Source organism: Borostomias antarcticus (assembly GCF_949987555.1).
Source record: "Borostomias antarcticus genome assembly, contig: scaffold_149, whole genome shotgun sequence".
Taxonomy (NCBI): Eukaryota; Metazoa; Chordata; class Actinopteri; order Stomiiformes; family Stomiidae; genus Borostomias; species Borostomias antarcticus.
Genome location: NW_028176640.1, coordinates 112,501 through 124,744, shown reverse-complemented (window position 1 = coordinate 124,744; position 12,244 = coordinate 112,501). Strand labels below are relative to the sequence as shown.

Genomic DNA, 12,244 nt, shown 5'->3' with positions numbered 1-12,244 from the left:
TCACACTGGCTCACTGTCCTCTAGGGGGTGGGGTATAATCAGGGCTGCGTGTATAAATGAATAGGCCTACATCTTAAAGAGATTATATATATATATCCTTCAGGTCTGAGGGATGACTGTAGATACCACCACACCATACACAAGAACAAGGGACCAGGATGGTGGCCTACTAGGGCCACACCTGTTTATCATTGTGCTAACCAACTATTCTATGTATATATTGCTACTCTTGCACCTAGGCCTAGATTCTGCTCTTAGTCACTTGTTTAAAAAGGAGATGCACTTGTGAGTTCTGGTGAATAGTGGTAGACCTACACTGACTACCTACGATGCAATTATTGTAAGTTGCTTTGGATAAAAGCGTCTGCTAAATGATTGTAATGTAAGCTAAGGTAAAGTCCTGGTGACATTAGTGTCCCTCCGGGGACCAGGCCAGGAGCAGACGTCCCTGCGGGGACCAGGCCAGGAGCAGACTGTTCCTCCAGGGGACCAGGCCAGGAGCAGACCGTGTCCCTCTCCTCCAGGAACCAGGCCAGGAGCAGACCGCGTCCCTCAGGGGACCAGGCCAGGAGAAGACTGCGTCCCTCAGGGGACCAGGCCAGGAGCAGACCAGCCCAGGAGCAGACTGTGTGTTTGACCACCCAGTGGCGATGAAACCCCATGAGAAACATGTGATATGTGACGTATTTGTCCCTTTGAGAGGACTGACTGACCTGGAGTTATCAAGACCTGAGTTACTGAGTAGACTGCCTCTGACAGTCATGAAAGACGAAGAAGTGTTTGTGTTTTAGAGAGAGAAACTGTGTGTGTGTGTTGTGTTTATGTTTATCTAATTTCAAACCTTTATTTATACTCGTAAAGCATTTTATCTTGTTTACAACGTTGACGAGTTCACACAGAGACACAAACAAATATTTAGTGAGTACTTTTCACGGAATGAGAACTACTTCAGCTTTTCCCCATTAACCGCCGGTGGGAACGACTGTGTGAGTGTGAGTGGTTTATGATGGAGCCCATCTGCTTCCCCTGAGAAACGAGCCTCTTTCATCTTCCACCTTAATGGATTCCCGGTCAAAACAAAGATGGTTTCCTGAAGCCTCGCTTGTCTGTAAATGGAGCAATTGCAGCTTTAATTTGCCATAAAGTGCAACAAGACGCTGTAAATTATTCATCTGCTGTAATGCCGGGAAGGAAGGCCTGCAGGTTCCCTCAGCACAGGGACACGTTTACACACACACGCCTACGCACACACACACACACGCACATAGGCACACACACACGCACACACACAAACACACAGGCACACACACACACAGACACACGCACACACACACAGGCACGCACACACACACACACAGGCAGACACACACAAACATACAAACACACAGGCACACACACGCAAACACACACAGGCACACACAAACACACACAAACACACAAACACACACAAACACACACAAACACACACAAACACACACACAAACACACACACACAGGCACAAACACACACACACAAACACACACACACAGGCACACAAACACACACACACAGGCAGAAATGGAAAGGATGGCTGTGGGGACCATTGGGACTGATGCCATCTCAATAGTTTAATAGTGTATTCTGGTGCATTCCTGATCCCATTGAACCAATTCACTTAAACTATTTACTTGTAAAGACTAACAAAATGCAGTTAGTACTTAAGATACAGTCGGTTCTAACTAATCAATAGAACTCATGGACCAGGGGGTAGAGCCAGAGGATGATATTTATGAGTGGGCAATTCTGGGATGTTTTGAGGGTAATGTACAGTGCAATGTTTCATGGCTCAGATGGGTAACGTTCATTTTTGGGTGTGTCCAACCCCTCACCCCCATAGAGCAGGCCTGGCTGACTCCTGACTCCAGACAACATCAGACAGCTCTACAGTAAGAAGCAGCATTAAACACTTATCAGACCTGCAAACTTGTCACCTTTTGGCTACAGTCACCTTTTTATGTTAACCATGGTAGTTTCAGTGAATCTAGAGGGTTTTAGTTTTGTATGTCGTCACCTTTTTCACTACTCCAGAGTTTGCAGGTCTGCTTATGTGGTCTGTTCCAGCATCTGAGCATTACCAGTCTTTTGTGCCCCTTACTGATTATGCCTATCAGAAAATAACAGTGTTTTCAAGAATAGCTTTTTGCCCGTTTATCTACTAGTCTGTTGCCCCTGACTCGTCCAGATTTTAAGCTTGAAACCAACTAATTTTAGACATTTTGAAATACGTTTTAGATGAAATGTGCCCGTGTGACGGTGAATGGGAACAGGTTTGACTGGAATGAACCCAGTATATCTAGAACCAGAACCAGAACCAGGTCCAGAACCAGGTCCAGACCAGAACCAAGTCCAGAACCAGAACCAGGTCCAGACCAGAACCAGCACCAGAAACAGGTCCAGACCAGAACCAGGTCCAGACCAGAACCAGAACCAGGTCCAGACCAGAACCAGGTCCAGACCATTTCTATACACACTGTCCTCCCCAGCCCAGTTTCAGTATCCACTTATTATATAGCCTATATTGTTGAACTAGGCCGATGCAGAACCAGGCCAGAACAACTGAGCTTGGCTCTGTAGCTCTAGTTTGAAAAGGGCATGTTTGAGCTGGTGGTCTCCCCTCTCCTCTCTCCCTCTCCTCTCCCCCTCTCCTCTCCCCCTCTCCCTCTCCTCTCCCCCTCTCCTCTCCCCCTCTCCTCTCCCCCTCTCCTCTCCCCCTCTCCTCTCCTCTCCCCCTCTCCCTCTCCTCTCCCCCTCTCCTCTCTCCCTCTCCTCTCCCCCTCTCCTCTCCCCCTCTCCCTCTCTCCCTCTCTCCTCTCCCTCTCCTCTCCCTCTCCTCTCCCCCTCTCCTCTCCCCCTCTCCTCTCCCCCTCTCCTCTCTCCCTCTCCCCTCTCCCTCTCCCCCTCTCCTCTCCCCCTCCCTCCCAAAGTCCCAGTTCTCAGGCTTGATGATGCTTCAGACTGACCCCACCTTGTCCCAAATCAGGCCCTCCGCTGCATACTCAAAGTTTCCTCTGTGTTCTACTTATTATTTGGGCTTTAACATGAACATTAACCGCTATTTTATATTTCACTGCTATTTTGAGCCCAGCAAACAAGCAAAAGTCACTGATGAAAGCATAATAGGGCATTTTATTTGTATTTTTATTTGGGCAGAACGTCTTTTGACAATCCCTTCACACAAAAAAACTAAAAAGTACCTCGGGTCACGTGATGGACTGTTCTGTGCGTCATTGTAAACACGCGACTGCGGACATGGCGACTTGGGCGAACTTCAAGGTAAACTAGTGTGAAATGTGATTAACTGTTAAGACTTGTCCAAGACACACAGCTTAAGTCTTTAGTTGATATGGACAATGATCATTTCGGCTAAACTTTCAGTGAGTTTTTAAATGTTTACGCGTCATTTTAGCCAATTGGTATCGATGGTGACGCTCAGGTCTTGTGTTTGACAGGTCAGGAAGTAGAAATGGTCGTTTGATAATTGTCATTATTAAACTTGATAACTAACGTTAATATCTCCTTGGTCTTGGCACGGATCGTAGGTAGCTTAATGTCTGTCATAGGGGCTGGGAAGTAGCTTTTGAGTCCCCCTTCCCCCTTGCGTAATGCTGCCCTATGGAAACTCCTCCAGGTGATCTATGAACATGACGGCGTGTTTACGCACACGGAGGAGAGAGACGGGGGACAGGACTCCCTCACGTCCGGACGCCTCAAAGTCATTGAGAAGGTATTGTCTCAACGCCTTCAATCACACAACCACCCTCTATGAAGTCAACTATCTAGATAAAGTCTACAGTTGAAACCAAACTAACCCCACCCTACAGAGAATCACACAGGAAGATGTGGCTCTAACTCTCCCCCCCCACAGAATGCAGAAGTGATGGTGGAGTTGAGGCCTGAGGAGGATGACGGCTCCACCAGGAGGTTCGAGGCGCAGCTGAGCGGGGAGGCAGAGTGGGACCTCCTCAACGCTGTCCACTACAGGAGGCACCCTGGAGCAGGTGGGGGATGTTAGCGCTAACCTTAACACACACAGTAAACTGAACACCTACTATCCCAGCTCTGCTACCCTTTACCTACCAACAACCTTATCCAAACCCATCCATCCATCCCTTTTCCATCTGTCTATCCATCCTTCTATCCCTCGGTCCCCCCTCTGCTCTCCTGTATAGACGATAGTGTCCCCGATAGTGCTATCTGTGGCTCTGACCCCAGCCAGGTCTAAACAGGTCCGGACAAGACTAACAAGGTCAAGAGGGCGACACCCCTCTCTCTCTCTCTCTCTCTCTCTCTCTCTCTCTCTTCCTCTCCTCATCTCTTTCCTGGTCCCTCCCTCCTCGTCTGTCTGGGGGCGGGGTCAGCAGGGCACGCTAGCTGGCAGGAGGAGACGGTACTTAGTTGCTTCTGTTTTACCGGAGTTCAAACAAGTTGGTGGTCACTGTGAGCCTGACCTCCTGTCCTGGGGAAGCAGTCAGTCCCCCAGTCTCCTTTCCTTTCCTCTCCTCTCCCCTCTTCTCCTCTCCTCTCCTCTCCTCTCTTCTCTTCTCCTCTCTTCTCTTCTCTTCTCTTCTCTTCTCTTCTCTTCTCTTCTCTTCTCTTCTCTTCTCTTCTCTTCTCTTCTCCTCTCCTCTCCTCCTCTTCTCCTCTCCTCTCCTCTCTCCTCTCTCCTCTCTTCTCCTCCCTTCTACTCCCTTCTACTCTACTCTCCTCTCTTCTCCTCTCTTCTACTCTCCTCTCCCCTCTTCTCTTGACTGCTTCTCTCTCTCTCCTCCTCTGCTCTCCATTTTCTCCTCATTAGCCTGTTGAATAACAGTCCAATCAGAAGGATTATACCCTCATGGAGCCGTGCTTAAGACGTTTAACACTAGAAGCACAGGGATTTCCCCACAGCGGTAATCACTAGACCACGCGCTGCTGAGCGCCTGGGTTCTGTTCTTCTCACTAACGGCCCATCGGTCTCCTTCTCCACCACACCCCCACATGCAGCCTGGATTCTCTGTTGATAAATAAATACATCACACTTAGGGCTGGGTATCGAGTCGAATTTCAAGAATCGATTCGATTCCGATTCACAAGGTTCAGAATTGATTATCACGATTCGATTCGATTCGATTCAATATCGATTCGGTTAGTTTTACTAAAACCTGTTTTTTTTTTTTCTGTAATCTTAATTGCCTTAATTGCTGTAACTTGACTGCCAAGTTATGCAACACATCAATACTAGGGCTGGGTATCGATACTGATTTCCAAAAAGGAGGTGGGAGGGTTCTGAGGGCAGCTGACAGGACACACACTTCTCCTCAGTTTTATTGCGAGAACATTTGCCCATTTGGTGGACTGCTCAGTGTAGTCGAGCCAAAATGATTGGAGTTTAGTGTGTTTTGCAATCCTTGTCTCAGTGCGCTGATAGGGCCATTACAGCCTGACACTCAGACCGAATTGCCATTTAGTTTCACTTCATTATAAAGTCTGACAAGCTCCCATTTCAGCTGTTTTCCGAGATGGGCGTTGTGAAGTCCTCAGCGATTAGTTCATCTTTGATGTGTTCAGTTTAATTCTGTCGTTGCATTCAAAGGACGCTGATTGGCCTGGTTGGAATTCCAACTGAGAAATCCCTCTGGACTAGAGCCTTTCCAGATTACAGTGGCTGTGTGATTCAGGGGGCGGAGCCTGGCTAGGGCCGTTATGCAAATGTGTGGCTTCGGCCTGAGAAGAGAGGCCAGGTCATTCATACTAGATTACCACTGGGTAACAATGTTGAAATAACTTGCTTTTCATGCTAATAGGTGGTGCTTGAGCTCCAAAAGAAACACATCTTAACTCCTTTTGTAATCCCCATTTTATAACGCTGACAACGCAGACGTGTGAGATATTAAGGAAAGGTCAGGTCTGGGGGGAAATGTCCAATAGACACAGACGATGGATCATTCTACATTTAGTACCACAAAGCACACTTCTATTGATAACATGGGCGGCAGGTGTGGCTCTGCTTTAGGAATAGGAACCCCTCTAAATCATTAGGAACCCCCCTAAATCATTAGGAACACCTCTAAATCATTAGGAACCCCTCTAAATCATTAGGAACCCCCTAAATCATTAGAACCCCCCTAAATCATTTGTGTTTCCCTTTACTGTTTTACTCTCTTCATCTTTCATTTCACAGGTGGCCAAAACCACACGCTGTCTGTCTGTCTGTCTGCCTGTCTGTGTCTTTCTGTCTGTGTCTTTCTGTCTGTCTGACTCTCTGTCTGTCTGTCCGTCCATATGTCCGTCTTTCTTTGTCTGTCTGCCTGTCTGTCTGTGTGTCTGTGTGTCTGTCTGTCTGTCTGTCTCCCTGTCTGTCTCCCTGTCTGTCTCCCTGTCTGTCTGTCTGCCTGTCAGTCTGTCTCCCTGTGTCTGTCTCCCTGTCTGCCTGCCTGTCTGTCTGCCTGTCTGTGTCTGTCTGCCTGTCTGTCTGTCTGTCTGTCTGTCTGCCTGTCTGCCTGTCTGTCTGTCTGTCTGCCTGTCTGCCTGTCTGCCTGTCTGTCTGTCTGTCTGTCTGTCTGTCTGTCTGTCTGTCTGTCTGTCTGTCTGTCTCCCTGGTTCCTCATGTCTCTCCCTCTCTCCTCAGGTTCATCCCAGCAGGGTCTGTGTTTCAGTCTGAGTGACCTGGTCTCCATCAGAGTGAAGGAGGAGGGCTGGTCTTACCTGCTCTTTACTCTGAAGGACTACAACCCCATCCTGAAGAACTACAGCTCCCAGACTCACACCCTTCACTTCCACCAGGGAGGCTGCCAGGCCTTCCTGGACACCCTGAGGAGACATGCGGCGCTCATACCGTACGTAAACAAACAGAACAACACACAGATGGACCCAAGCCCTTATGTGGAGACGCTCAGAAGCAGTTCAGACTTACTCCAGCAGAGGGTGCTGTAGAGCTGCAGCAGGTTCTCTGGTCGTCATATAGATTTGAATGTATATTTCCCTGCTCCCCCACTCTTTGCTGAGCAGAGAGAGACTCGGTGTAGGAAGGAGAGAGAGAGAGAGTCAGAGATACCAGCTTCATCCCTGTGCTTGTTAGTATAATCCGGCTCACATCCTAGCCCCTGACAGGCCTCACACCACAGACTGAACACGCTAACCAACACGCCTCCGAGTTGTTGAACACTTCCTCTCCAGACCCTTATCCAGCTGTCTCCCCACTCCGGTGATAGCAGCCTGCCATCGCACCCGGCTGGGGGCGTGTCTACGTTGTTGAGCGCTGCCGCCGGCCCGGGTTTATAGACCCGCCAGCCGGCGCCGTGACGAGGCTTTTAACGGGTCGGTCCATCTCGCCACGGCTCTGCTGGTGATTTAAGGCCATTTCTATGCTAATGTCCCGGTCGTACGCGCGGCCGCGTCTGGGGTTGGAGAAGCGACATCCAGACTGGTCTGATGAAGGAAGACGAGCAATATGGCGGGGGGGGGGGGGCTAGGAAAGTGACAGAATGAGAGAAAGGAGAGAGAGAAAGAGAAATAGGGAGAGGAAGAGAGAGAGAGAGAGAGGGGGGGGGAAACGGAGAGAGCGAGTGAGTGACAGGAGCGGCCTACCATATACCAATAGTGGTAATAATGGCATTTTCCTGGATTCAGTTGGATAGACTAGATTGGTTTCTCCTGTCCCAGTCCCCAGGGTAGCACCAGCAAAGTGTCCATCATACAACCATTATAGTGAAATGACCGCCTGGCTGTCTGGATGACTGTCTCTCCGTCTGTCTGGCTGTCTGGCTGACTGGCTCTGTCTCTCCAGGCTGCCTCGTTCACAATAATGAGTCCAACTCGAGCCCCGCTGTCCAGTCTAACCCTGCATACTGATTGGCTGCTGCGAGCTCGTTAAAGACCCCTTTCAGGCTAACAAATTAGCTTTATTATCAACCAGGACAGATGTGCTTTCAGCAAGGGGTACAGTAAACGGAGCACCTGAGGTGAAATATTAGACATTGTTTTTTTAATACTCCTTTACCTATTCCTGTCTTCCTTTCCTGTAGATAAGAGTAGTAATAGGCTAGTCTGAGAGTAGTAATAGGCTAGTCTGAGAGTAGTAATAGGCTAGTATGAGAGTAGTAATAGACTAGTCTGAGAGTAGTAATAGAGTAGTAATAGGCTAGTCTGAGAGTAGTACTAGGCTAGTCTGAGAGTAGTAATAGGCTAGTCTGAGAGTAGTAATAGGCTAGTCTGAGAGTAGTACTAGGCTAGTCTGAGAGTAGTAATAGACTAGTCTGAGTAGTAATAGACTAGTCTGAGAGTAGTAATAGGCTAGTCTGAGAGTAGTGATAGGCTAGTCTGAGAGTAGTAATAGGCTAGTCTGAGAGTAGTAATAGGCTAGTCTGAGAGTAGTAATAGGCTAGTCTGAGAGTAGTGATAGGCTAGTCTGAGAGTAGTAATAGGCTAGTCTGAGAGTAGTAATAGGCTAGTCTGAGAGTAGTAATAGGCTAGTCAGAGTAGTGATAGGCTAGTATGAGAGTAGTAATAGGCTAGTCTGAGAGTAGTAATAGACTAGTCTGAGAGTAGTAATAGGCTAGTCTGAGAGTAGTAATAGGCTAGTCTGAGAGTAGTAATAGGCTAGTCTGAGAGTAGTAATAGGCTAGTCTGAGAGTAGTGATAGGCTAGTCAGAGTAGTAATAAGCTAGTCAGAGTAGTAATAGGCTAGTATGAGAGTAGTAATAGGCTAGTCTGAGAGTAGTAATAGGCTAGTCGGTGTTCAGTCACGCATAGCTGTGCTCAGCTCTCTATAGCCCCCCCCCCCCCCCCAGTTCAATTGGAGCAAAAGGACAATAAAAACACGCTCCAGCATGTTATAGCAGTCTGAGGCTGGATAATTAGCTGCAGTCCCAGAACAATGGCTTTGTTGGGTTCCAGGGGAGGCTGCGAGTCTATTCAAACAAGGACATTCATTTTGCATAGGAGTCCTTGTTTGAACTCGCTTCAAGATATGTAGAACGTATTATTATCGTTATGCCTCTGCACGGTTTGGACAGCAGATGGACCTATATCACAGCCCAGGCGGAGGGCGTTGGGCTCTTACTGTCAACATCCCGCTGTGACCAGACCACAACCCTCACGAGAACGTTCTGGGGTGGGAACGCTTCCTGCCTTTGTGGTAGAACTTGAACTTGTTCTATCATTTGTATCAACATCTCTGTGATGGGACTAACATCTCTGTGATAATACTAACATCTCTGTGATAATACTAACATATCTGTGATACAGTAGGACTAACATCTCTGTGATAATACTAACATCTCTGTGATAATACTAACATCTCTGTGATACAGTAGGACTAACATCTCTGTGATAATACTAACATATCTGTGATAATACTAACATCTCTGTGATAATACTAACATCTCTGTGATAATACTAACATATCTGTGATAATACTAACATCTCTGTGATAATACTAACATCTCTGTGATACAGTAGGACTAACATCTCTGTGATAATACTAACATCTCTGTGATAATAATAACATCTCTGTGATAATACTAACATCTCTGTGATAATAATAACATCTCTGTGATAAAACTAACATCTCTGTGATAATACTAACATCTCTGTGATGGGACTAACATCTCTGTGATAATACTAACATCTCTGTGATAATACTAACATCTCTGTGATAATACTAACATCTCTGTGATAATACTAACATCTCTGATACAGTAGGACTAACATCTCTGTGATAATACTAACATCTCTGTGATAATACTAACATCTCTGTGATACAGTAGGACTAACATCTCTGTGATAATACTAACATCTCTGTGATAATACTAACATCTCTGTGATACAGTAGGACTAACATCTCTGTGCTAGTACCTCACAGATCATTAAGTGTTGCATCCTCTAACATTATAAAACAAAGTCAGACTGGCAGATCGTTACATTTTTGTGCTAGAAAACGTTCCCCTGCAGTGATTCTAATAAAATAAAAAGAGTTTATTGGTTTGGGAAATGAGGCTTCCTGTTTTTTTGCGAGCAAATTTCTATGACCCTTAGCCAATCACGTGTCCACGCTTCCCTCAGCAGAGGATCAAAGTCCCGCCCCACACACACTGCAGTACGCGCACCTGTTCTCTCCCCACTCACTCAATTAAGTTCCAACGCTTTAAAGCAGAGCAGTCGCAAACTAATGCGTTTGGTAAACGCTGACGAGGGCCAGAGGGGGTGAAGAGCGCTCGTTGGTGACGGCTGCAGTCTGCATTAAATAGCATTTAAGCCTCATTTGCGAGGGAGGATTTTCTGCCTGTTTGACTCTGCATGTTTGAGAATCTGCGCCCGTTCTGAATCCAGTCCTCTCTCATCCCCTCGGTCCGTGAGAGAGAGTGAATATGAAAGGAGGACGTTGGACTGACCTCTCTTCTCTCACACGGAGGAAGTCGTGTCCCCGTCGTGTCCCCGTCGTGTCCCCGTCGTGTCCCCGTCGTGTCCCTGTCGTGTCCCCGTCGTGTCCCCGTCGTCCCTCCATGTCTCCTCTGCTCCTCTCTCCCCCCCCCCAGAACCCCCAGAGCAACGGTTCAATTTCCAGGAAGAATCAATGTTCCCTCCTCAATAATTCAGGTCCAGACGGGTCTTAACGGGGAGGGGGCGGGTCTTAACGGGGAGGGGGCGGGATAATCATGACCGCGGTCACTATGAGGCCATTAACGGGCCCGGGCGCTGGACACTCTGAGTTCACTCTGCTGACCTCTGACCTCGGGGGGGGGGGGGGGGGGGGGGGACAGGAGAGGGGCAGCAGGGAGGACAGGAGAGGGGCAGGAGGGGGGCAGGAGAGGGGCAGGGAGGACAGGAGAGGGGCAGGAGGGGGGCAGGAGGGGGACAGGAGAGGGGCAGGAGGGAGGACAGGAGAGGGGCAGGAGGGAGGACAGGAGAGGGGCAGGAGGGAGGACAGGAGAGGGGCAGGAGGGGGGCAGGAGAGGGGCAGGGAGGACAGGAGAGGGGCAGGAGGGGGGCAGGAGGGGGACAGGAGAGGGGCAGGAGGGAGGACAGGAGAGGGGCAGGAGGGAGGACAGGAGAGGGGCAGGAGGGAGGACAGGAGAGGGGCAGGAGCGGGGCAGGAGAGGGGCAGGGAGGACAGGAGGGGGGCAGGAGGGGGGCAGCAGGAAGGACAGGAGGGGGGCAGGAGGGGGGCAGGAAGGGGGCAGCAGGCCGCTGGACTCATCATCTCTGTCCTGACGGGACGCCGCTGCCCCGCCAGATCCAGCGATACTCCCAGAGCAGAGAGATCAGAGAGATACCGCTCAGGGGATACAGGAGATCAGAGAGATACCGCTCAGGGAATACAGGAGGTCAGAGAGATACCGCTCAGGGAATACAGGAGATCAGAGAGATACCGCTCAGGGACTACAGGAGATCAGAGAGATACCGCTCAGGGAATACAGGAGATCAGAGAGATACCGCTCAGGGGATACAGGAGATCAGAGAGATACCGCTCAGGGGATACAGCAGATCAGAGAGATACCGCTCAGGGAATACAGCAGATCAGAGAGATACCGCTCAGGGAATACAGGAGATCAGAGAGATACCGCTCAGGGAATACAGGAGATCAGAGAGATACCGCTCAGGGAATACAGGAGATCAGAGAGATACCGCTCAGGGAATACAGGAGATCAGAGAGATACCGCTCAGGGAAGAGCTGTTTTCAGACTTTCACACTGGGGAGGGAGGGCCGAGTACTAATGGGTTTGGCTGCTGGGGTAATGGTGTGTGTGTGTGTGTGTGTGTGTGTGTGTGTTTCCTGAGTCAGCTCTGCTCAACGCTGTAGTGTCAACCCCTGGAGCCCCACGGTCCCCCCCGACGAACACAGACACACACACACACACACACACACACACACACACACACACACACACACACACACACACACTCACACACACACACACACTCACACACACACACACACACACACACACTCACACACACACACACACAGTGGGCTGGTCACGTCTGATCTCTCTCTCTCTCTCTCCAGGGCGGAGGGTGACGAGGGTCTGATCTCTCTCTCTCTCTCTCTCTCTCTCTCTCTCTCTCTCTCTCCAGGGCGGTGGGTGACCAGGGTCTGATCTCTCTCTCTCTCTCTCTCTCTCTCTCTCTCTCTCCAGGGCGGTGGGTGACGAGGGTCTGATCTCTCTCTCTCTCTCTCTCTCTCCAGGGCGGTGGGTGACGAGGGTCTGATCTCTCTCTCTCTCT

General features: G+C 49.2%; 1 protein-coding gene across 1 annotated transcript in view; it reads left to right on the top strand.

Moving 5' to 3' along the window:
- Positions 1-3,274: 3,274 nt before the first annotated feature.
- The window catches only part of LOC311328234 (TBC1 domain family member 15-like), a 51,284-nt gene continuing 42,314 nt past the window's right edge, over positions 3,275-12,244 (top strand). Inside the window, exons 1-4 of the mRNA XM_084462232.1 lie at positions 3,275-3,313; positions 3,669-3,764; positions 3,906-4,038; positions 6,648-6,855. Coding sequence (XP_084318358.1) covers positions 3,290-3,313; positions 3,669-3,764; positions 3,906-4,038; positions 6,648-6,855 — 461 coding nt within the window. The 5' untranslated portion in view covers positions 3,275-3,289. The remainder of the gene's footprint in view (positions 3,314-3,668; positions 3,765-3,905; positions 4,039-6,647; positions 6,856-12,244) is intronic.